Raw genomic sequence first — 25,635 nt, 5'->3', positions numbered from 1 at the left:
AGCCAATTACTCCTTGACCTTTGGAACCATGTAATCTCCTCCTGAATATAAATTGTACTTAGCTCATTCCATAACTCTTTATGTAGTCTCTCTAAAGAGTCATCAGGTCCCCTACTTAGCTGGTTGTCCACCCCTCTGATTCTCCTCTGGATTTTGAACTTCCTTTTCTGGTCTACCTTAAACCTGTTATGGTGCCAATTAGAAGCTTCACATTGAAATTTGTCTTTAGTTGAAACCCAGTCAACCTCCTTACCCCAGCAACTTTCCACCACTCCATTGAAGCTTTCATTAGTCATCCAGGATGCTAAAAACCTAAATGGCTTTACACTTGCCACATCCCTGAAACTCTCCTCATCCTTCAGTATAATTGGTCTGTGATCCGAGCCATGGAAATGGAGGTGATTAATGGATCTAAAAGGGCATCCCAGAATCCACTCCTCATTGAACACCAACATATCCAGCCTTTCCTGCAAAGTCCCTCTTTTCCAGGTAAATTTTGGACCAGAGTAGCCCAGATCAGATAAGCCACAGTCACTAAGGCCAGAATTAAATTCTTGGATGCTATCCCAACTTGCTTCAGATCCCCCTTGCTTCTCCCCTCTTCCATATAAGCATTAAAATCCCCCATACCAGCCCACTTTCCTCTAGTGTCAGCAGATTGGCTTATCAAATTTTCCCATAGGATTTTCCTCTCCATCCTCCTAAGACTCCCATAAATGAAGGTGAAAAATTCTTCCATTCCAGAACTCACCCAATGAATTTTTGAATGCCCAAAATGGTGATCTTCCTCCAAGATAGACACATTAGCTATGCTTTTGTTCCAAAGAATCCAGATTCCCCCAGAGTAACCAAGAGCTCCTCTTAAGAAGAAACTGTTAAATCCTAGACTCCTTACCACCCTATCAGCCTTCCTACCACTGATTCTAGTTTCCAGCAGAACCAAAACCTGAATCTTGTTTTGATAAACCAAGTCTTTAATAAGAGAAGAGAAACCTCTTTTTCCCACTCCTCTACAATTCCATGTACAAACTATCATCAAGATGACAAAAAGAAATAGGCCTGAACCCAACTCCTACTGAACCAGAACAGAGTTTTTCTCCTTGACCCCCATGTCATTGGTAATATCATCTAGAGCCATAGCTGCTCTTCCCTCTTGGTACCCATTAATACCTTCCCTACATCCATCAGGAGGGTTTTCCTTAAATCCAGAATTGGACCTGTTAATGTTTTCTGCCTCAACTCTTAAGTCCCTCACCAAGGTTTGATCACCACCTGGTAACATAGGACAAGACGAGGACTCTCCCTGAGTGTTGTCCCTATTGGATCCCTTATTAATCAGAATAGCCACCCTACTTGGCTGCCTTTGACAAGAAATTTTAGTTTGATCTAAAGAAACTGAACTACTCACCTGTTTCCCAGAGCCTGTAGCCACTCCTCCATTCTTCTGAATTGGTGAGATCCTGTCCACATTACTTTTCTTCTTTCTACCATTCTGGTTCTTTCTGTGATGTCCTGCATTGTCAGTCACCTTCCCCTATTAGTATCAGCTCCTAACACATTAATTGCTTGTTCTGTAGTTCCCCTTCCTGCTTCTTCCTCCAGAGGACCGAACCTGGACCCTGAGGCCTTCTTAGGAGAGTTGAGGCCAGTATTCTTTGGGCTAGTGTCCTTCCCCACCACTGTCTCCTTAAACTTCTGGTTAGGATTTGGCCTCTTGTTATTTCTCCTCTAGACTGTCACCCAGTTGCCAAAGCTGTTCTCTTCTTGACTTTTCTCTATTTCTTCATCCGTTCTCATGGACTCATGCTCATGATTGGGCTGCTGGCTTTGTACCTCCACTTCATTTGGCTCGCCAGTTTTATTCCCGTTTCCAGGACTGAAACAACACTGGTCCCTCTTATGGCCATATTGTCCGCACAGAAAACAAATTAAATGTAATCCTTCATATCCTATATACAATTGTCTCTGTCCTATTCTGAATTTTGAGAGCAAGCTTTTACTCGGATCAATTTCAACACATATACATGCGAATCAACCTCTATCAGTGATTTCCTCCAGCTGGCCTTGTCCACTGATTCTTAGAGAATTCTCATCAATCCTCAGTGTGCGCCCCACCATGTTTCCCATCCTCCAAAGATCCTTGTGCGTGTAGAACTCCCTAGGTACTCCTGGGATTCTGATCCAAACCGCCAGTTTCTTTACTCTTTCGTCATATGGGTCAAAATTTGGCCTCCAACGTTGAACTATGAGGTAGTGATCTGCCACGACCCACAATCCCTGCTGCTGAATGAATAAGTAGTCATGGGTCTTCTCAAACTCAACCATGTAATGGTCATTCTCCAGATCAACCACTATGTACTCTCCCTTTAGGTTCTAGAGTTTATGCAACATGTTCCAGAGGAATCTCACTCCAATTTTCTTCCCCATGAGCTTAACAATTAGGGTCTTCCTCCACCTCTTGCACTGTTCCAGTTTTTCAAGCACGTCAAACTGGTAATACGGGTTTAGAGGATCATCCTCCCCCGTCTGTTCATAAGCTTTCATAGCTTCCTCATCCTCAGCCTCTTCACGTTTGCATTGGGCAACCCAGTCTTCGTCTTCATCCTCTGGATTCCCGTCCCAGATTCCATTCACCCTCAGGAGTTGATCCTTGTATGAGATCAGCTTCCGAGGGTCTCTCCTTGTTCCTTCTTTAGTGCCAAGAGCAGCGACTGGCACATCTCCTTCGACTTGTTGTTTACCTCCACCAACTTCAATCTCCATTGCGCCCACAATCGGAGATTTCTCATGCATGACCAGATCCATGCCTTTTCCAACCTTCGCTTTCTTCGATTCCCTCACACTTGTTGTATCTCCCTCCAAATTGGGGTTTCTACCCCTTTTGCTACCATGAGATTTGAAACCCTAGCAGAACTTCAAAACGGATTTACACGGACCCCACGCGCATTCTTCTTTCTTTTCTTTTCTTTTTATCTCTCTCCTCTCTTTTCTTTCTGTGTTTTTTTCTGCTGCCTATGCTCTCACTGCTTTTCCTTTGCACAAATTGTCCTAAATAAGTCTTTTTTTATTATTTTACTTTTTTTTATTTTCACCTACTTGGTCAATGTGAAAGGCTTGAAATAGTAAAGTTACAACTATACACACTGTCCCCATTCCTCGAAATTTCTCAGAATGGGAAAGGGTTCCCAATTCAAAAACGGGAGCATTTGGTGACCAGAGGAGAGGTGCAGCCTAATAAACTGGAACCCAAACCACGTGAATCAATATCAATGCTTTTTTTTTAAATAAGACCCCAAAGTTGATTTATAATTATAAGTTCAGCTTAAAACCAGCTTTATAAGTTTGGTTTATTTTGAATCGTTCGTGAAACTATTTTTTATTCGACTGTATAAAATGAATTCACTTCTCGTTGGAAGTGGATTCTCTCCCAATGTCATGTGAAAAAATATTAATCATACAAGAGTGAATCAATGATAATAAAAGATGAAAAAAATATTAGAATAAAAGTTATAAAATTATATCATTAATCTATTCTTGTATGACTAGAATTTTCCCACATTATATTTTTCTATGTACATAGGACCCAAACTATTATTTTTATGAACAACAAATTAGTTATCTGATTTGAAATCAGCTGAAAATGTTAACAAGCCTCCAAAAATGTTAGATCTTTCATGTGATATAATAAAATATGTCATAAAAAGAAAATCAGAAATCGTGTTCTTGTGTTTTACAAATTAAGATCTTATCTATTATTTTCTTTTCATTTCTAACACAATAAGATTATACAAGGTCATAAACAATTCAAACAACATTTAACTCTAATTCACACAGAAGTATAAAAAAAAAACTTAAGAGCTATCAAAGTTGGGCTTTTTGACCCTTTTGTCCCTCATTAATTAATTAATAACCAATTTGCCCCTCCCCCAGAACTATCCACCATCCTGCCCCCATTTAGTCGATTAAGGTGAAGATGTAGTCGACTAAATTGACAAAATATAGGAAATATGAACCCCAAAATTTAATCGACTACAACACCATCTTGATCGATTAAATTTCAGGGAGATTAATCGACTAAAAAGCTTATTTAGTCGATTAAATTGCGCAGAAAACTCTATATGCAGCCCTTTCTCGGTCTCATTTGAAATATTTTCGTTTTGTAACCCACTATCTCTTGTTTGGCAGAAAATCCTTCCAATAACGATTACATTTCATCCCACCATCTCTAAAGCCTTAATATTGTGAAATCGTTGTCATTCCACTTATATTCTCATTTGTTGCCCCCAAAATTTGAACCCAAATCCCCAAAAACCGAACCCTACTCCCAAATTCGTGTGAAAGATGAGCTCAAGTCCAAACATGTATGTTACAATGATCTGTTATGATGGAAAGCATTATGAAGGCCCCAATGGTGTTCAATTTGAAGGAAAAACAAAAATGTTGAAAATCAAATGGGGACATACAATAAGCTGAAAGGGAGAATTCACCAAAAATTGGGGCTACAAGGCAGCCAATCCGTTCAGCGGATGATCGCCAGGGTAGAGTCTACAGTTGGTAAGGATGCTATATTCTACATTGGTAACGATATATGTGACGATGAAGATGTGGAATGTGTCATAGATTAAATTGTTGACCGAAAATTTCAAAATTTTATTCGGATATATATTGAAATAGACTGTGGTCAATCTTCATCTGCACCTATGCATGAAAGAAGTCAGAGTCAAGAAGACAGAGTCGTCGATTTATCTGCACTTGCACCTGTCCTAAGTCAGATAACACTGAGGGAAATAGACGAGGATGAGCATGAGGAGGATATGGAAAGTGATGACGACGGTGAACTTGAGAGTGTTATTCCGCTAGGTGACACCTCAGATACGGACGTAGAAGGGAATTTTGACGCTGACACAAACTCAGGAAACCTGAGTTCCCAGGTTATGCCACCACTTCGTGTTGACCCTGTTAGCAGTGGTAAGATAGTAAATTAAAGTTTTAAATGAACATTTCATATTTGTGTTATCATTCATACTGACAGAAAAGTTTAAATTTGGACATAGGTTATGAGATTGAGCCATTTTGGAACGAAAGTCCACATTATTCCTTCATTAATTGGGCTCACCCTAATGATGAGACAGAGATAATGTATGGCGACGATGACTTCCACGGTGGCTGGCAATTAGGGGATCCATTATATTTTTACCAGGAGTTTCGTAGTAAATCTGAAATGCAACATGCAGTCAAATTATATTTTATGAAGGCTCACTGTACTACTGTAGTGGCAAAAAGTGATGAGCATAGATTTGTGATGAAGTGTCGACACCATAATGATGGTTGTCCCTGGTACGTGCGGGCATTGTTGTCGAAGAATGTAAATACTTGGGTGGTTAGTAAGTGGGGTAAAGAATACACCTGCCTAAACCAAGGTCTTACTCGGGACCATAGGCAGCTGGACTCTGATGTTATCTGTGCAGCCATTATGAGTATGTATTAAGCGATGTTTGGTTACATAAGTTATGTTTATGTTATTTAGGGTTTTTTTATTGACAGTGTTGACATTTGAATTTTTTATAGGTATGTTAAAAGAAGATCCATCTCTAAAACTAGTTCTTATTCAAGAGAGGGTTCAGCTTTGTATGGAGACAACATAACTTACAGGAAGGCTTGGAAGGCTAAAATGAAGGTCATTGTGAAGTTGTTTGGTGACTGGGATAAATCATATGCATTCTTGCCTGGTTGGCTAACATACACGACACATGTTAATCCTGGTTCTGTGTTAAAGATTGATATGGACCAGTGTTTTGATGAACGTCGAGTCTACACCGATAAGGCTGTCTTTCACAGGGTATTTTGGATTTTTCACCAGTTCATTGAGGCTTTCAAATATTGTAAACCCATAATCCAAATTGATGGCACGCACCTGTACGGTAAATACAAAGGTACCCTCTTGATTGCTACGTCACAGGATGGAGATGAATACATTCTGCCTATTGCCTTTGCCATTGTTCCGCCGAGTGAGAGATTGGATGATTGGTCATGGTTTCTTAGCCTAATGTGTTTTCATGTTACACATAGGCATAGTATATGTCTAATATCTGATCGTCACCCCAGCATCACCAGGGATGTGAAGGATCATGCCGGTTGGCAGCCTCCATTTACGTATCACGTGTTTTGTCTTCGTCACATTGGAAGCAACTTTAACACTAAGTTTAGGGATGTGGAACTGAAGAAAACACTAATGAAACTTGGTATACAATTTCCTGAATGTGTACATGTTGTATCTGATGCAAGTTTATATATAACTTATTCAATATTCCTTCATTTTTTGCAGGGTACATGAGTTCGAAGATTCATTTTGATATCAGATTTTAGTAATTTGTCGACAGTAACCCACAAGTAGCTTCATGGATAGATCAGATTCCCAAAGAGAAATGGTGCATGTCTTATGATGAGGAGGGCCGCAGGTTTGATCAGATTCCCGATAAAAATTTTGGCCTACCAAACACGTTTTTGTAACTAGGATAAAAAAATCATGCCATATTCTCAGTAACCGTTTTTTCTCAGTTAAAAAAAATATCTCTCGTATCAAATTTCCCCTTAACTCTAATTCACACAGAAGTATCATAAAAAAAAAACTAAAGAGCTATCAAAGTTGCTAGCATTTTTCTAAGTCAAACCATGTTACATTAAGAAAAATAATCTTCTGACCACCAAATACATTAATCAATTGGTATAGGATTTTCATTTTTTTCGGTAGGGAGAGCTTTACTGTCATTATAGTCTTATCCGATTTGATTGGATTAGTTAATTAAACAATGAATAAGAGGAAAATTTAATAATAAAAAAAACTTCCAAATTTTGATCTTATTAGAAAGTTTTTTTGAGTTAAATGGGCCGAATCTAAATTAATGTTTTCAAATAAAATGGATCGAAACAATTGTAACCGACCAAAATATGATTTGGGAATGACCAATGAGGAGTGGTTTGTAAAGTTTTGATCAGTCTCAAAATTAATATTTTATTTTATTTTTTCGTAAATTTTTTTAAAGAAAAAGCTATTTTATTGTTTACGGGATTAATATTTCTTATATTGTAAAAAATAATTTTATTTCCTACGCCGTACACACATAAAAGTGTGTGTCACCTTTATTTTCTTTTTCTCTTTTTTCTCTTCACATGGCCCCATATGAGCTTTATGCACTTTTATGTGTATGTAATGTAGCAAATAAAATTATCTCTTACAATACGAAAAATGTTAAATACATAGTTTACATCACAAAAAACATGACAAACATTAAACCCTTGCTTTATACGTGAAAAACCTTAATAGAAAATAACATGAACTACTGATTCTTCTATTGTTACTTGTGTTGAATTTTGTATCATTGTGGTTGCAGATTTAACAGTGGAATTGAACTTGCACCTTTTGTGACAAGTTCTGTTATTCTCCAAAGATCATGGGATATTATCTCATCTCATCATGAAGAGATAGTTTCAAATGTGGGAGTGGGACTATCGTGGAAAGTTTATAAAGAACCTGTTTCAGATGTGACCAATATAGCATTTGATGCCAATTGCCACATTAGATACTAATCTTCAAATGGATTTTGTTTCATATTCTGATCTCACGGAGAGGAATTTTCTTCACTTCGACTTTCTGTGTACAAAACAATAATCCATTTTTCTCTATTAACAAACACTGCAGTTTCCCTATCAGAAAATAGAGAAAGAAGAAAGTGATAATTCTCATTGATTAAATCTAAGTTCATTCTTTACATGGTGTGTATATATGCATCTCAACCACAACCGAATTGGTGAGCTCTTTACACGTCTCTATATCAGCAAAAATAGCTGAGGTGTCAAAACAGAATACATCCCTATACATGTGTCCTACAACAGAAAAGTAGATGAGGTGTAAAACTGAATACCGATAATAAAGGAAACAGAAAAATAAAATACTTATTCTAATACTCCCCCTCAAGATGGAGAGTGTATGTTAAGCACTCCAGTCTTGGAAAGAAGAGAAGAAAAAAGAGAACTAGGAAGAGCCTTAGTCATGATATCAGCAAGCTGGTGTTGAGAGGAAACTGGAAAAGTGCGAACAACGCCTTTTGTAACTTGATCACGAGCAAGATGACAATCAATCTCGATGTGTTTTGTGCGCTCATGAAAAACGGGATTGGCGGCAATGTGAAGAGCAGCTTGATTGTCGCAATATAAATGAGCTGGAGTTGGAAGAGCAATAGGAAAATCATGCAGTAAGTTGAGTAACCATAAAATTTCACAAGTGGCATTTTCCATGTACCTATATTCGGCCTCCGCAGATGAACGAGACACAGTAACCTGCTTTTTAGACTTCCATGAAATCAGTGAGTCACCAAGAAAAGCACAGAAACCTGATACGGATCGCCTAGAATCAGGGCAGCTTGCCCAGTCAGAATCAACAAAGACATGCAAAGCCAAAGAAGAAGAAGAGGAATAAAAAATTCCTTGGCCAGGGGTCTGCTTTAAATAAGCCAACAAGCGTTGAGCAACATAAAGATGAGGCACTCTTGGAGAAGAAACAAACTAACTCAAATGGTTCACAACAAAACACAAGTCAGGGCGAGTAATAGTTAAATAAATGAGCCTACCAATAAGCCTGCGATAAACAGAAGGGTCAGGTAGGAGATCCCCAAGATGAATAGAAAGCTTTAAATTGGATTCCATAGGTGCAGACTGCGGTTTGCAGCCCAATAAACCTGAATCTTGCAATATGTCTAAGGCATATTTGTGCTGAGAAAGAAAAATCCCTTTAGAAGAGCGGGCAACCTCAGTTCCAAGAAAATATTTCAAGGGGCCAAGATCCTTTAGCTTGAACTGTGTATTCAGAAAAGAAATAAGGTGCTGGACAGCCTCAGAATTATTTGATGCCAAAATCACATCATCAACATAAACAAGTATAGCAATAAAAGAATCAGTAGTGGTGCGAGTGAACAAGGTATTATCAGCAGTAGATTGAATAAATTTCAAAGAAAGCAAGGCAAAGCTGAACTTGGCAAACCACTGGCGAGATGCTTGCTTAAGCCCATACAGAGACTTCTTCAAACGACAGACAACATTATTAGGAAGGGACTCCCCCTGAAAAAGATACCCAGGAGGTAAACACATGTACACCTCCTCAATCAAATCACCATGGAGAAAGGCATTATTGACATCTAGTTGATGCAAGCACCAATTATGACTAGCAGCAAGGGCAATCAACACACGGACAGTAGAAATTTTAGCAACAGGAGAAAAGGTCTCCATATAATCAAGTCCTTCTTGTTGAGTGAAACCTTGAGCAACCAGCCTCGCTTTATATCTTTCCAGGGAGCCATCTGAGTGATATTTTACTTTGTAAACCCATTTACAACCAATAACAACCTTGTTAGAAGGAAGAGAAACAACATCCCAGGTATGATTTTGTTCAAGAGCAAGGATTTCAGACTTCATAGCATCACACCATTCTGGCAACTGAGAGGCTTCAGCATAGGTAGTAGGTTCAAAATGGTGGGAAAGTGTATTAACAAAAGCCAAGTGAGAGGGTGAAAGGCGAGTGTAACCTATAAAATTAGAAATAGGATGGGCAGTGGTAGAATGACAGACATAATCTTGGAGGTGTGGAGGAGGGCGAGTGAAACGTTTGGGACGGTCAGAAGGTGGAGAAGCTTCAGCAGTAAGCAACGGAAAAGGAGAAAAAATAGGAGAAACAGGAAAAGGAGACTGAGGCTGGACAGAAGAAACAAAGGGAAAAACCTGTTCAAAGAAAACATCCTTGGAAATAAAAGTACGATTGGAGGTGAGGTCAAGAAGTTTATAACCTTTGACACCTGGTGGATAGCCAAGAAAGACAGCAGGCAGAGCACGAGGAGAAAATTTGTGACGAGTGCGAGACAAGGTGGATGCGTAGCAAAGACATCCAAAAGCTCGAAGATGAGAATAAGAGGGAGGACGTTGACAGAGAAGTGCAAATGGGGTCTTATCAGATAAAACAGGAGAGAGAGATTCTGATTGATCAAATAGATAGCAGTCTCAACACAATCCTGCCAATAGGGTAAAGGAACATGAGATTGGAAGTGAAGAGCGCGATCAACATTTAAGATGTGTTGATGCTTGCGCTCAACAACGGAATTCTGCTCAGGTCGTTCAACACAAGAATGGAAAACTTGTATTCCCTTAGAAAGAAAAAAGGAAGGAAGATGAAATTTAGGAGCATTATCACAGCGAACAGACTTGATGGGAGTTTGAAATTGTGTTAGTATAAGATTGTAAAAATTTGGAAAAACAGAAGCAAAATCAGATTTACAGTTCAAAAAGTAAACCTAGGTAAATCTGGTTGCATCATCAACAATCGTTAAAAAATACTTATAACCAGAAATTGAAATGGGGTTAAAAGGTCCCCAAACATCACAGTGAATGAGATCAAAAGCATGAGCACAACGTTGCAGATTCAAAATGAAACGAAGTCTTTTTTGTTTAGCTAAGGGACAAATATCACAGTTAAAAGAGCAAGAGCCTGTAGAAGAAAAACCAAGATCAGATTTCATTTTATGTAAAACAGGAGATGATAGATGTCCCATTCGTGAATGCCAAAGTGAAAGTCAGAAAAAAACAAAAAAACAACGGGGTGGGGGAACATGTGTAGGGGGTAATAAAGCAAGAGAATCAAGGATGTATAAACCAAAAACACGATTAGCAATCCCAATCGCCTGTCCCGTGATAATGTCCTGAAGAAAACAATGAGAAGAAAAAAGTGAGCAACAAGACCAGAGTCACGAGTAAGGGCACCAATAGAGAGAAAATTAAAAGAAAAGGATGGAACAAATAAGACATCATGAAGAGTGAGAGAAGAAGAAAGGGGAAGAGAACCCTTTGCAGCCACAGAAACAGTGGAGCCATTAGGAAGAGAAACCACTGAGTCCGAGGATGAAGGAGATGAAAAAGAAGACACAGGATTACAAGAGACATGATGGGTAGCACCTGTATCCAGGACCCAACAAGAAGCGGAGAGAGAAGAAAGAAGCTTACCACTGAAGCTGGCAACAAAGGGTGAGTCAGCCGTCTGCGACGGTGGAGATGGCGCGACAGACGGTGGTGAAGAGGTTGGACTTGGCGAAATCAGAGAAAGGAAATGTTGAAAGTGAGCCAGGGAGATATTATCTGAAGCTGGGTTTGGATGAGGTGGTGTAGAAAGGGCCATATTGGAGTGGGCCGTAGGATTAGAAATGGTAGTGGGCATGTGGTATTTGGACCGAGTGGGATAGCCCGGTGGGAAGCCATGAAGACGGAAACACTTGTCTTTGGTGTGACCCATGATGTTGCAATGTGTGCAAATGGGCTTGGATCTACGCTGTAACTGGCCACCGGTGGCAGCAACTGACGGGGAAGAAGTAAGCGGTGGTGAGGCATGATTGTGTGACGGCGAGGTAGTAACTGAAGCAGCAGATAGCAGAGGAGCAGCAAGAGATGAAGTGAGAGACGTCGAAATCTGGCGCTTTCGTTCTTCCTGGAGAACAAGAGAGAACACCCTTGAAAGAGATGGTAGAGGATCCATAATGAGAATCTGGGCCCGGATCGAAGAGAACGAGTCACTGAGACCCATCAAGAATTGCATGGCTCGATCCTGTTGTTGAACAGTGTTGAGAAGACGAATTCCACCACAAGAACAGGGAATGAGAGGAACATAATATTGGAGCTCATCCCAAAGGACCTTGAGACGAGTATAATAAGCATTAACATCGAGAGCACCTTGATGTAATGAAGAAATCTGCTGTTTAAGTTGAAAGATCCTAGGGCCGTTTGCCTGAAGGAAACGGGTGCAAAGGTCAACCCAAATTTCAAAAGCCAAAGCAAAATACATAAGACTATCAGCAATGTCCTATGAAACGGAATTAAGAATCCATGAAATAACCATGGAGTTGCATCGAGTCCAGGGCGAAAACAAGAAATCAGTGTTCGAAGGACAAGGAAGAGAGCCATCGACGAAACCTAACTTGTTCTTTGCCGTCAAAGCTAAAATCATGGCCCTGCTCCAGGAATGAAAATTGGAGCCAACAAGCGGATGAGCAACCAAAATCAGTCCAGGGTGATCACCACTGGATAGGAAAAAAGGACTACCAGAATCATCTGAACCTGCAGAAGAAGACCCAGATGAAGCTGAGTTGGGAGCGGCGTTATTATTGCCGCGGGTCATGTTTTATCAAATTTTTTACTTAAATATCATGTAAACAGTATTTTCTGCGAATTATGACACGTCAGTTTTTTTTGTGAAAGTCTGTGATACGTTCCCCAACAACACGTGAGCCACGCATACGTAAAGCACCGTCTTATTTATCTGACTATGTGCATAGCTGAAGATGTCAAAGGATTAACTCCATCTCGTGAGTTATGGGATATGCGCATGATTATCTTGGGTAGTTATTTATTAGTTTCCACATTCTGTCGGTTACTTAGGTAGTTTCTATTTTATGAGTTTGTCATTTTCCCACTTTGTAAGTTGTGTTATTAGAGGTCCTATGTATACGGGATCGTGGGTAGTGAACGTTGGAATGTAATCCCTATATAAGGGGTCTGTTACTTGAATAAAAGGAGGAGAAAAATTGCACATTCTCTGTTTTCCAAGCTTAACCTTTTCTGCTAAAAAGGTGCTTAACATTTTTGGTGCTTTCATTGAACAACTCCCCTTCCCTATGTGTACTATATTCCTTTGTAATGGCTGAAGGTACTCGCTTCCGAAAGCTTGAAGAAACTCTCGACACCCATGCTGGCCAAATCCATAAACTGTTTGAAACCTCTCACCAAACACTCTCTCAAATATCCCAACTTTGCGACACTGTCACTAAAACTACCCACCAACTTACAGACCTCACAGACCAATCCAACCAGACTGCCACACGACTCAATGATTTCCAAACCACTCTTACTACTCTCATTGGCCGTATTGACCAACTTGCCATTACCACCCAACACCAGGAGACAACTACCCCACCCCCACCGCCTCCTCCACCGTTCCCTCATGTTGTCCAACCAAGACCATTTAAACTAGACTTTCCTCGATTTGACGACACCAACCCATCGGGATGGATTTTCAAAGCCTCCCAGTTTTTTGATTATCACAGTACCCCTCCCAACCAACGCCTACAGGTGGCATCATTCCATATGGACGGCCCCGCACTGGCATGGTATCAGTGGATGCATCGGAACTACCCATTTCAATCTTGGGATCACTTCCTTGCTGCCCTCGAAACTCGTTTTGGTGATTCCCCTTATGTAGATCATATGGGCTCCCTTGCCAAACTCCACCAAACAAGTTCAGTGGCAAACTACATAGCTGCTTATGAGTCCCTTGCTAACCGTACACAACACTTACCACCTGAATTTCTTCTCCGAAATTTTATTTCCGGACTCAAACCCAATGTACGACATGAAGTTCAAGCCCTCAAACCTATCACCATTATAGAGGCACAAGGTCTTGCTAAATTACAGGAAGAAAAGTTATTGGACCACCCTTACCCCTACCGTTCCTCTGCCACTCATCAATCTTCCTCTCGACCACTTTCAACCTTACCTGCCCCCACATCAACACCCAACAACCAAACTCCCACCTCTGTCCAACCTTCAAACCCTTCACCTCCAGTGCGTCGCCTCTCTGCCGATGAGCAAAAGGCGAGACGCGAACAAGGATTATGCGTCAATTATGACGAGAAATATACTCGAGGTCACAGGTGCAAGAACCCTTCTACTCTTCTACTCCTTGACGACCCCACCGAAGAACTATTTCCCGATGAACCAGACATTACCCCACCATCCACTGAAGTCTTGGATATATCCCTTCATGCATTCTCTGGCCAAAACTCTCCACGCACCCTCCGCCTCGAAGGCACCATTAAGGGCACACCAGTACAAGTTTTAATTGATAGTGGCTCTACCCACAATTTTGTCCAAGAGCGAATTGCTACTCATCTTCAACTTCCCATTGATAATTCACATTCATTCCATGTTACGGTTGGTAATGGAGATACATTGTTGTGTTCTGGTCTCTGTCATAATGTCCCCATTCACTTGGCATGTCACCTCTTCACTATTGACCTCTATGTACTACCCTTGCATGGTGCAGATATTGTTCTCGGTGTCCAGTGGTTAAGCCAACTTAGCCCCGTCACCTTTGACTATCGCCACCTAACACTCTCCTTCACCATCAACTCCGAACCTATCACCCTAAACGGCTTTATTCCCACCCCTTCCTCCATTAATTCACCAACCATTCGACGCCACCTCACCACCTCTTCCATTGCAACACTCTACCAACTAGAACTCTTGCCTACCCCATCATCTGTTCCTGACCCTCCAATAACCACCGACATCCGCAATCTTCTCCAACCATACCAACACCTCCTCAACCCTCCTCACGGCCTACCACCACCCCGCCCTCAAGACCATCGTATACTCCTTACACTTGGATCCAAACCTGTTAATGTTAAACCTTACCGTTACCCATACTTTCAAAAACAAGAGATTGAACGCCAAGTACGTAGCATGCTTGAGGAGGGGATCATTCAACCAAGTACCAGCCCATTCAGCTCACCCGTACTTTTGGTCCGAAAAAAAGATGGTACGTGGTGTTTCTGTGTCGATTTTCGAGCTTTAAACGCCTTAACCATTAAAGACCGCTTCCCCATTCCCACCATTGATGAAATCTTTGATGAACTTCATGGCTCTAAGTACTTTACAAAGCTTGACCTCCGCTCCGGGTTTCACCAAATTCGGATGCATTCTGACTCAGTTTCAGCGACTGCGTTTCGCACTCATCACGGTCACTATGAGTTTTGTGTGATGCCCTTTGGCCTATGCAATGCTCCCCCCACTTTCCAAGCCACCATGAACTCCATTTTTGCTAGCTTCTTACGCAAATTTGTTCTCGTCTTCTTTGACGATATATTGATCTACAGTCCAACTTGGGAAGCCCACTTGCACCACCTTGCCGCAGTGTTTTCAGCATTGGACAAAAATCGCTTACACATTAAGCTTTCCAAATGCTCTTTTGGCCAAGAGACTATCCACTACTTAGGGCACGTGGTGTCTGCAAGCGGTATTTCTGTTGATCAAGATAAGATCCAAGCCATTTTAGCTTGGCCAGCTCCTCGTACCACCACACAACTCCGGGCTTTTCTCGGACTTACTGGATATTACCGGCGTTTTATCAAACAGTATGTTGCTTTGGCTGCACCACTAACCTCTCTATTGTGCCACAATGCATTTCATTGGTCCGAGCAACAAGAACAAGCGTTCACTGCCCTTAAGCATGCGCTGTCCACAGCCCCTGTCCTGCAACTTCCGGATTTCACTGTCCCATTCTGTATTGAGACTGATGCGTCCGAGACAGCCTTGGGTGCAGTCTTAACTCAACATGGTCACCCACTTGCATATTATAGCAAGTTGTTTTCCCTGAAGCTTCGTGCAGCATCCACCTATGTCAGGGAGCTTTGCGCCATCACAGAGGCCGTGCAAAAATGGCGCCACTATTTGCTTGGACGAGAGTTTCTCATCCGCACTGACCACTATAGCCTCCAATATCTCCTCACACAATCAATTCACACACCGGAACAAGAACGGTGGCTTTATAAGCTAATGGGTTTTCAATATCGTATTGTGTATAAGCCAGGCAAAACAAACGGAGCTGCTGACGCATTGTCACGAAGCCCAGAGTCAGCATTACTAGCACTCTCAGTTCCCATCTCTGCTCTTTCCAACCGTATTACGACACATCTCAAGCAAGATGCCAAAACCAGCACACTAATGGAGGCCATCAGTAAGAATCCTTCTTCCTATCCTCACCATCGTATTACTCATGATTTGCTTTTCTTTAAGAATAGGATATACCTTCCTGCTGGTTCACCAATTTGTAAAGAAATGTTTGAAGAGCACCACAATACCCCCATGGGTGGCCATTCTGGTTTCTATAGGACCTTACGCCGCCTCACTCAAGGATTCTATTGGCCACATATGAAGCTGGATATCAAAAAGTGGGTACGACATTGCCTAATTTGTCAACAGACCAAGTATGCCACTACATCGCCACAGGGACTCCTTCAGCCACTTCCCATACCGGACCGCGTCTAGGACGATGTCACCATGGACTTCATCACCGGACTCCCTCCTTCTCATGACAAGTCATCCATAATGGTGGTCGTCGATCGACTTTCCAAGTATGCTCACTTCATACCAATGCCTTCTCATTTTACTGCTGTTACTGCTGCAACAGCTTATGTTTCTAATGCGGGCAAGCTACATGGTTTACCAAAGACTATCACAACAGACTGTGGGTCTATCTTTCTCAGTTCTTTTTGGCAAGAACTCTTCAAACAACAAGGGAACAAGCTGCAAATGAGTTCAGCGTATCACCCACAAACCGATGGGCAGAGCGAAGTTGTTAATCGATGTCTTGAGCAATATCTTCGTAGCTTCACTGTGGATCAGCCATCCTCTTGGTCTAAGTATATCCATTGGGCAGAATATTGGTATAATACCACTTTCCATTCATCAACCAAAATGACCTCATTTGAGGCTCTCTATGGACGCCCACCACCTACTATACCAGATTATATTTCTGGTGGCTCAGCTGACTTCGTTGTTGATCGGGTTTTAAAGGATAGGGACACACTCTTACGCTTGTTAAAAGATAATTTGCACCGTGCACAGCAAAGAATGAAAGCACATGCTGATCAGAAGAGGACAGACCGTCACTACAATATTGGCGATTGGGTTTTGGTGAAGTTGCATTCCTACAGGCAACAGTCTGTCGCACACCGTCAGTCCTACAAGTTATCTCGACGGTATTATAGTCCTTTTCAAATTCTGGACAAAGTTGGTCAAGTCGCTTACCGACTATCATTACCGTCCACTTCACGGATACACCCAGTATTCCATGTTGCATTGCTTAAGCCATTCGTTGGAGAACCAATTGACCCCAACATACCTGCACTTCCTGATGCCGATATTGAAAACCTTGGGGACAAGGTTTGTTTTCAAGGGCAGGGGGATGATACGTTCCCCATGTCAACAACACGTGAGCCACGCATACGTAAAGCACCGTCTTATTTATCTGACTATGTGCATAGCTGAAGATGTCAAAGGATTAACTCCATCTCGTGAGTTATGGGATATGCGCATGATTATCTTGGGTAGTTATTTATTAGTTTCCACATTCTGTCGGTTACTTAGGTAGTTTCTATTTTATGAGTTTGTCATTTTCCCACTTTGTAAGTTGTGTTATTAGAGGTCCTATGTATACGGGATCGTGGGTAGTGAACGTTGGAATGTAATCCCTATATAAGGGGTCTGTTACTTGAATAAAAGGAGGAGAAAAATTGCACATTCTCTGTTTTCCAAGCTTAACCTTTTCTGCTAAAAAGGTGCTTAACAGTGTGCCACGTGTCAAAAATTCATTCGCAAACATAATTTGCTACACTGTGTAGCAAATTACAACCTGCTTGACACATGTCATTCTTACTAACTGTGGATTCTGACATGGCATAATTCACTAGACTGTGTAGCAAATTATTTGCAAGCATATTTTGCTACACAGTGTAGCGAATTATCCTACGTGATATTATGGAAAAATTTACTGTTGATATAATAGTCTGATAGTTTTTTTGCCAAGCGGGACAAAATGATCATTGTTTCGCTCTACTGTGATAGTACCTCTTTCAAATGCATTGAACATGGCAATCTTTTGGAAAAGGTTTGTAGTACGGTGCTTTTACAATATTATATCTCTCTTGGTTGACAAATGACAAGCACTGATTGGATCGGAGTCTTTGATTTGAAAATGGCTTTGGCTGCTATAATGTTTTCAAGAGCAATTGTGAAGACTTCGCCATCAATTGCAAAATTGGGCTCCTAGTTGTTCATCAAGTGGAAGACTTGACAAGAATTGTTGCAGGTGGTTGAACCCCAAATTTCAGTGGATCATGCCCGTCAATCTCCTCAGCTTGTCAGCCAAGATTAAATTGTCTTTCCTTTAATATTTTGTATATGTATCCCGGGTTTTGATTTTCTCACGCAATAGGAAAAAAATTTCTCATGTTGTAGACACATCTTATATGGAGCCCACGTCTATTAAAAAATCAGCACATCTATTGCCAATCCTCAAAATGTGAACAAACTGGATACTCAAAGGCCTAGTTGTGGATTTTCAAATATTGACTGAAAATCCAGATTGTGAAACATACATATTCCTTTTAGGTTCAGGGCAAAAATGTTTTTTAGGACTTCAAACTTAAAGCCTGTCAAATGCATTAGTGGTTCATCATTACAATTTGGCAGTACATGATGATAACATATTTACCATAACATAAAAACACAACTACCTGAAATGTTGCGTCTTGCAAATAAACTTTAAAAATTTACCTTAATTGCCTAACTTAAAATGTTGAAGAGCTAGATCTCATTTTATTGACTATCCAAATGATGAGAAGAATCATAGAACATGTCACTATTCTAATCGAAAACAAAAATGCTTCACTAGTAGAAGATATTCAGTTCTCTGTTTCCCCCAAATTAGGACGGAGTATTGCGTCTCGCTGTGGTTGCCTCTTCAATTTTAAGGAATCGTGACATTATTCTCATTCACTGACTTGGTAGGTACTTTATAGTTTGGCTTGTTAATTGTTTGTGTTGTGTTGCTCTGTTGTTCCTATTTTGAGTTGATTTCTTAGAATTTCGGAACTCAATAAGCAGTTGTTTAACTTTGATGATGAAGATGAAGAGACAGAGAGAAGAAGATTGGGGACAGGGATGGTCTGAGTAACTTGCCTGATGAGGTTTTGCTCCATATAATGAAATGTATAAGCATAAAAGATGCTGTTCAGACTTGTGTCTTATCTAAAAGCAGTGGTTATGCTCCATAAAATGTATAAGCATAACCACTGCTTTTGAAGTCAAGTTCCAACTCCAATCCTTGCTATAACCTTAAACAAGCAAAACTGCATTTATACAACCATCGTTTTCTGGGTTATTGGTAACCTATTTACCTGCATTCATGGCAAACAAAAATCCAACGCATCAATTTCAGTTAAAATTTCAGCCAATGGTGACAAAACCAGAATACAAGTAACACAAATTATCATACCCCACACAACTTTCCCCGCAGGTGTGACCAGGCCAAGCTCACTAACATTCACCTGAAATTACAGTTAACAGGGAAATAAGTAACACACATTTTGTAATAACTCATACTACATTTAAATTTGGGTTTAGTAAATATAAATGCATGAAAATTAAGGGCAAGTTGAGATTAAATTAGATGGCTTAAATTTTGAGTATGAAAATAACCCTCAACTAGAAGAGCAGCAGCAAATATAATACCTCAATTATAGTTCCCTTGGTCATGACACCAAGAGAGGTGTACATAGGGCCATTAGGGTTTTTCCTCACTCCAATTATTTCTAGATTAAATGTGCATTTAAGTTCTGGATGAGTGGCATGAGCTTTAGTGAACCGCAACCCTGTAGGACGAATGAACCGCTCATACTTTGGAGGTTTTCTGGTAAAACCAGGCCCAACAAATGTAGCTTTTGTAACCATTCTCTTCCATTGCTTAGCTGCAAAACAGTAAGCCATACACTATCAGATGTCTTTTTGTCAGTGATCAATATGCATTTTGTCTAATACCCCTTATCCAATAAACTAAGAGACTATAGAAACAAAACAGTAGGACACCTTCACAAGCAAGAAAGAAAATTATCCGATCATTTAAGGAAACCACAAGACCATGACTAAAGATTTTTTGTGCTTTCAATCATTAGCCACCCACAAAAATGCAAGAACTACAATCTATCCAAGTTGCCTTTGTCCATAAACAATCTGAGAAGGGGAGGAGGGAACCAAGAAATGTAAAAACACATGATTTGCAGAAAGATAAAGAAATGACAATCATGTATGTAACTAGTACTTGAAAATAACATTTTTATACCTTTTTGATCATGTGGCACAATCAAGAACATAAAACCCGAAGCTAATATTTAACTTAGGATAGCTAAATATGAATAATGTAAGAAGCTGAAATATAATACTTACTTTTCCTTTTACCAGACCGGACAACTTTGAACATTTCATCTTCAGCCACAGGACGTACCTGAAGAAATTGGAAAGCATACATTCCCATAATTACTCAAAAGGAACACCCCCCCGCTTTGCTTCCAAAAGAAAACAAAAGATGCACAACAAATAGGAATGGGAAGCAAATTTCATGCAAGAGATATCATTTAACATCATCTGTACAAAGTATTGAATGCAATCTTACCTTAGGCAGAGGAACATCCCATTTCCCAGCCTTCTCCTTCCTCTTTTGCTTAATGGTGTTGCTGAGAACCTAAAAATAGAAATTTATCAGATTACGTGCAACAGAATAAGAAGTAAGGATTGTTTGACTTTCAAAACTGCATGTGTGACATACCTTTGCTCTGGTCGTGTTCTCACGATCCAGAAGATATGCAGGAACAGCTCCGTCTAGAACATTATCATCAGCCTTGCGCCTAGATGTCGACTCTTCATGCATGGCTAAACTGTTGATACAGAATAGCTAAATCATCACCTCATAAATTTGACAGCCTATGGACATCGTATGTCTTTTTAAAAAATTTACATATGGTTCCCCTTCCACCTACAGCGGCACAGGCACGTATCTATTGTGCCACCTGCCACTAGGCGAGTTTACACTTTGGATCGGTAGCAATCGGACCGAGCTCCGAACCTTGTCAGAGGTACTGTTTCCATTGGTGGATGATGTTGATGTCTTGTTTGACTCTGGGGCTACTGTTGACGAACTCAACAAGTGCACCGGTCGTACAAGTAATAAAGTGATAAAGTAGAGTTGTCGATCCCACGAGGACTGATGACCAAGCAATAATTTATTTATTTAATCAAAGTTGGATCGATCATTAAAGGTTTTCTTGAGGATATTGTGATTATATTAAAAGCAGAATTTATGAACTTATTTTTGGTTTTTAATATTTTAGAAATTTAATTCAGAATTAATTAAAGCTAAAAGAAATTGATTTAAGTTTTCAATAAAAGGCATAGTTAGAATTCAACTTCCCCCATGGTTTCTTAACGAGTTTGTCTATTCTTACGATTACATTCAAGATTAAATTATTAACAGCTCTTTCTATAATTGACTAAATCCAAATCTCTTAGTAATCTAATCTTTTATTCTAATCCAAAGCCTAATCCCTTAGTACTTTTTCATAAAATAAGCATTAACGCAAGAACTCACAGTTATAAAATTCACAAGTCTATCCCTAGATCATGCAAATTCCAGCAATCAACCAATCAGAATCATACACCAACATTCCTATTGTCATATATGACTCATATGTTTATCTACGAGTGATCAAGTCATAAATAAAACTAAGCATAAATATCAGATTGATTGCATAATTTAGAAACAAGAATGTAATTCATAAGAATAAACAAACATCAACTAAGAACCCATTGGTTCCGTATCTTCCTAACTACTAACAGAAATTTAGCTATGCATAATTATAAAAACAATATCAAAAGATACTAAGAAACTATAAAGATTCATAAAAGAAACATAAAACCCGATCTCCACGGTAAAGCTTTGACCGTTTCTCTGCTCCTCAGGCCCGGAATGGAGCTTTTCCCTTTCCTAAGCCGCAGCCATCATGAGCTCTGCTGTCCTCCGTCTTCCAAATTCAAGAATAAATAGAATGAGCCCTAACGTGCATTTTTATAAAAATAAAAATTGGCTTTTTAATTTGGACCAGACTCGCTGAGGATTAATTTTGATTAATTCTTTATTTTTCTTGATCCTTATCCTTTGCAACTGCCTTTATCCTTCTTGATTGCAATTTGCTATTCTAGTGTGAAACAACAACAAAGATTAGGATCTTATCCATTTGTTTGCAATTTACTATCTTTTAATATTTTATTAATTAACATTATATTTTTAGTTATTTTAATTATTATTTGAACTCTTTTTAACCATAAAAACATAGTGTCTTGGACACTTATCAAATCATTCCCAGATTTACTAATTGATGTCCTCAGCAATGAATTGAATTAAAAACATGGAATAATGTAAGCAAGCTTAATATAAAACTAGACAGTATATCAATTTAAAAATGATCAAACAATAATAGAATTTTTAAGAACAAACAATTAGCTAAGCAGCCTTGAAAGTGAGCAAGTTATAAAATCAAAGTATGAGTTCAGTCAATCAAGCATAAAACTGAGTTTTAACACATCCCTCAATAGATATATCAAGTCACTCATCACTCATCTGTCTAAGGGTAAGTGTTTCACTCAAATTTTCACTGTATCAATATTTTCATAAGCTTGATAATATTCTCACTTTCCACAGTTAATTCACATGCACAAAAGATCAAGAGGTCTTTATTCAGGTGGTAATAGGGCTGGGTTAAAGGTAGAAAAATTAAGAGAAAATTACTTATAACATTGGAACACATAAATATCATAGTAAAGTGTAAACACTCAAACAAATAATCTCTTTTCTCCTTTCTTTCCTCCTTTTTCTTTTTTTTTAGCACTTTTATTTCTTTTTCTATGCTTTTCTTTTTCAACCTCCAATACTTTTTTTCATTTTCATTTTCTTTCAACACTTTTATTTTCATAGAAACAATAAATATTTTTATTTTTCACCATTTTCCAACCTTTCCTTTTGCTCCATTCACCTAACCTTCTTTTTTTCACCACTTTTGAATTACATGATAAAGTACTCATGTTTACACCCTACCATAAGTTTTCTATTATCCAATTTTATTTAAGGTAGATGTGTATTTGGAGTGGCTAATTAAGACAACAGATATTAAGAACAGAAAAGGCTTAGGCTTAAAGGGACTAAACAAAGGATATCATAATGGTTGACTTTTTGGCTAACTAGTTAAAACAATAAAATGCCTCAATCATTTCAAACATGCATGCAAACAACCATTTTAAGGAGAAACAAAGCAAGTTCTGATAATATTTTCAACAGTGAAATGCAAACTGAAAAGAAGTTTCTGTTTAGGCTCAAACCTCACGGTTATATGTGTGCAATTCAGTAATTTATGCTCTTTCTCAATCACTCATACTGTAATTTTATTATTCTTACTGATTCTTAGACTAACTCAATCAATGTTTATTCATAAAAAAAAAATATATATTCTAAGTCATCACATCATAAATTAATTTTTACTGACTAATTCTTACTTAACATGATTCAATAATTCAAACATAGAGAAGAGATAAAATAAAATAAAGAGGAATAAGGAAAAGAATTTTCCCTGTTTTTTTGAAAAATTTTGTGGCTCTTTGCATCTTCACAGGGAAGTCTGACTGCTACTGTATATGGCGGTGCTCCCCATTCTCAGATTTAGAATTTTGTTGTCCTCAGCAATGGACTATACATAAGAAACAAGGAACACGTAATAACAACAAAAATAATCAGAAGCATCAGAAGATTGTCCAAATATATCACCATGAAGATCAAAAGTTTAAACTAAAGTTAAATAAAATAAACAAAAATAAAAAGTAAATGCGGCAAAATAAAATAAAAGCATAAATCTGTTGGGTTTCCTCCCAACAAGCGCTTGTTTAACGTCATTAGCTTGACGTTGACAGATGATCAAGGTCATAGTTATGTTTTAGATTAAATTTATCAGATGTGATTCTAATCTTCATGGAATAATTATTTTATTTATTTGAAATTTATGTAATCCTAATTCTTAGGTATTTGTAGGTTATCTCTTTTATATGAAATTTGGGCATAATCCTTATATATAATCCTAATCCCTAGAGAGTCAAGGGTTAGCTTTATATGAATTTTTGATGTAATCTCGATGCTTAGGGCACTATAGTTATGTTTTCTATTAAATTTATTATATGTGATTCTAATCTTCATGGAATAATCAATTAATTTAAGTAATCCTAATCCCTAGGTATCCTAATCCCTAGGTGCTCTTAGGTTGGTTTTATACGAAATTTGCTGGGTATAATCCTAATGCTTTAGAAATAATAGATTAACTTTTTATAAGAAATTTTATCTGATGTAATCCTGATTCTTAGGACATCTTAAATTATTTTTAGATGAAATTTGGTATATGTAATCCTCTAGGAGATCGTAGGATAATTTTATATTAAATTTGTTAAATGTTATCTTAATCCTTAGGGAATTTTAGGATATTTTCATATATTATATGTAACCCTTAGGGTATTTAAATTAAATTATTTTAACCTCTAGAAATTAATTGGGTTGATTATTGGACTTTGGCTTTACTCTAATAAATGTGAACATTTGAATTCTGATTTGGAAAATTATGATATGATAATTGGACTTGTGTTTTACTCTGGTAGATGATGAATATGAACATTATGATATTTTGGATAATGGATTTGGAAATTATGATATACTTGAAAAATTAAATTTGAAAATTATAATCTTGACTAAATTGATGTGGAAATTATGAAAAATATTTGAGGAAATTTTCCAATTATAAGGATTGTGACAAGATTGAATTTCATTGATTGTGTGTGATTGTAATAAATAATAGTGGGAAGATAGCTTTTGGGATGGTACCTCCTGAAAGTGATGAACACAACCTTTGGGCTTTATGCCTTTGATATTTATTTGATGTGACAATGATGTTTTCGTTCTTCCCAAAGTGGTATCTGGCAACAGGGTTTCCCGGGGTACTAGTAGCAACTTTGGGAAGAGGTGTGCACACTAGAATTTGATATTTTGATGATGGCTAATTTTGATTATACGTGGCTGGCAACAGGGTTTCCCGGGTCACGGGGTAGACTGGCAACAGTGTTTCCCAGGTCTACCATGGTTCTCTTCCCACTACATTCACTAAAAAAACTTAATAAAGATCATGAATAATATTTGATTCGATGTGAATATATATTGAAGTTGATATTTGATCTGATTATGATGAGAATATTTTATATATATGATGAAGTTGATATTTGATTCAATTATTATTAAATTATATATTTAATTTGATTACTATATTTGAGTTATGTAAATTATGTTTTTGATTAGGATTACCAGCTTTGCTGACTTTTGTGTTTGTTTGTCTGCAATGATCCTTCTGGGGGAGCAGATTTTCAGTGATACAGGTTGCAAAAGATGGGGCTAGCGGTAGGCAGTGAGGATAATGACTTGGAGAATTTTCAGCTAGTTCTAAATTTTATGTATAAAACAAAGTCTCTGATTTTATTTTAATATTTATGAATATATTAGAGTTAGCCTTGCACTTGTCCATGTACAGGTGCGGCGGTAACATTTCCCCAAATTAGTTTTAGATTAGCTTCTGCAATATTTCTATGATCATAAATAAATAAAACGTGAATTTTGGCAATTTGTTTATTAAAATAATGTTGCATAAATTGTTAGAAATTTGGGGGTGTTACAACTGTTCATCGCGATGTAGCGTTTCAGTGGGATGGCCGTGAGTTCTCGGTAGATCTGATAGGATTGCCAATGGCCATTTGGAGATTATTCTGGGCATGGATTGGTTGTCCAGAAATTGTGTGATGATTGACTGTTGTGCCAAGCGAGTGGTGATGTCTCCGTGTGATTCCACAACCAGTTTT

General features: G+C 38.6%; 1 protein-coding gene across 1 annotated transcript; it reads right to left on the bottom strand.

The window, feature by feature from the left end:
- Positions 1–18,984: 18,984 nt before the first annotated feature.
- Positions 18,985–22,726, bottom strand: LOC133311895 (uncharacterized). The gene is made up of 7 exons (XM_061513022.1): positions 22,710–22,726; positions 20,471–20,579; positions 20,318–20,386; positions 20,092–20,149; positions 19,381–19,616; positions 19,131–19,196; positions 18,985–19,038 (listed from the first exon to the last, which is right to left on the bottom strand). Exons 1-7 carry the CDS (start codon positions 22,724–22,726, stop codon positions 18,985–18,987), a joined length of 609 nt encoding a protein of 202 aa, XP_061369006.1.
- Positions 22,727–25,635: the final 2,909 nt, after the last annotated feature.

The sequence above is a fragment of the Gastrolobium bilobum genome, unplaced genomic scaffold (genome assembly GCF_033153095.1).
Source record: "Gastrolobium bilobum isolate Gb01-03AN ecotype WA unplaced genomic scaffold, APGP_CSIRO_Gbil_v1 utg908, whole genome shotgun sequence".
NCBI classification, from domain to species: domain Eukaryota; kingdom Viridiplantae; phylum Streptophyta; class Magnoliopsida; order Fabales; family Fabaceae; genus Gastrolobium; species Gastrolobium bilobum.
Note: the sequence above shows the minus strand (reverse complement) of the source record. Positions and strands in the feature narration are given on the sequence as shown.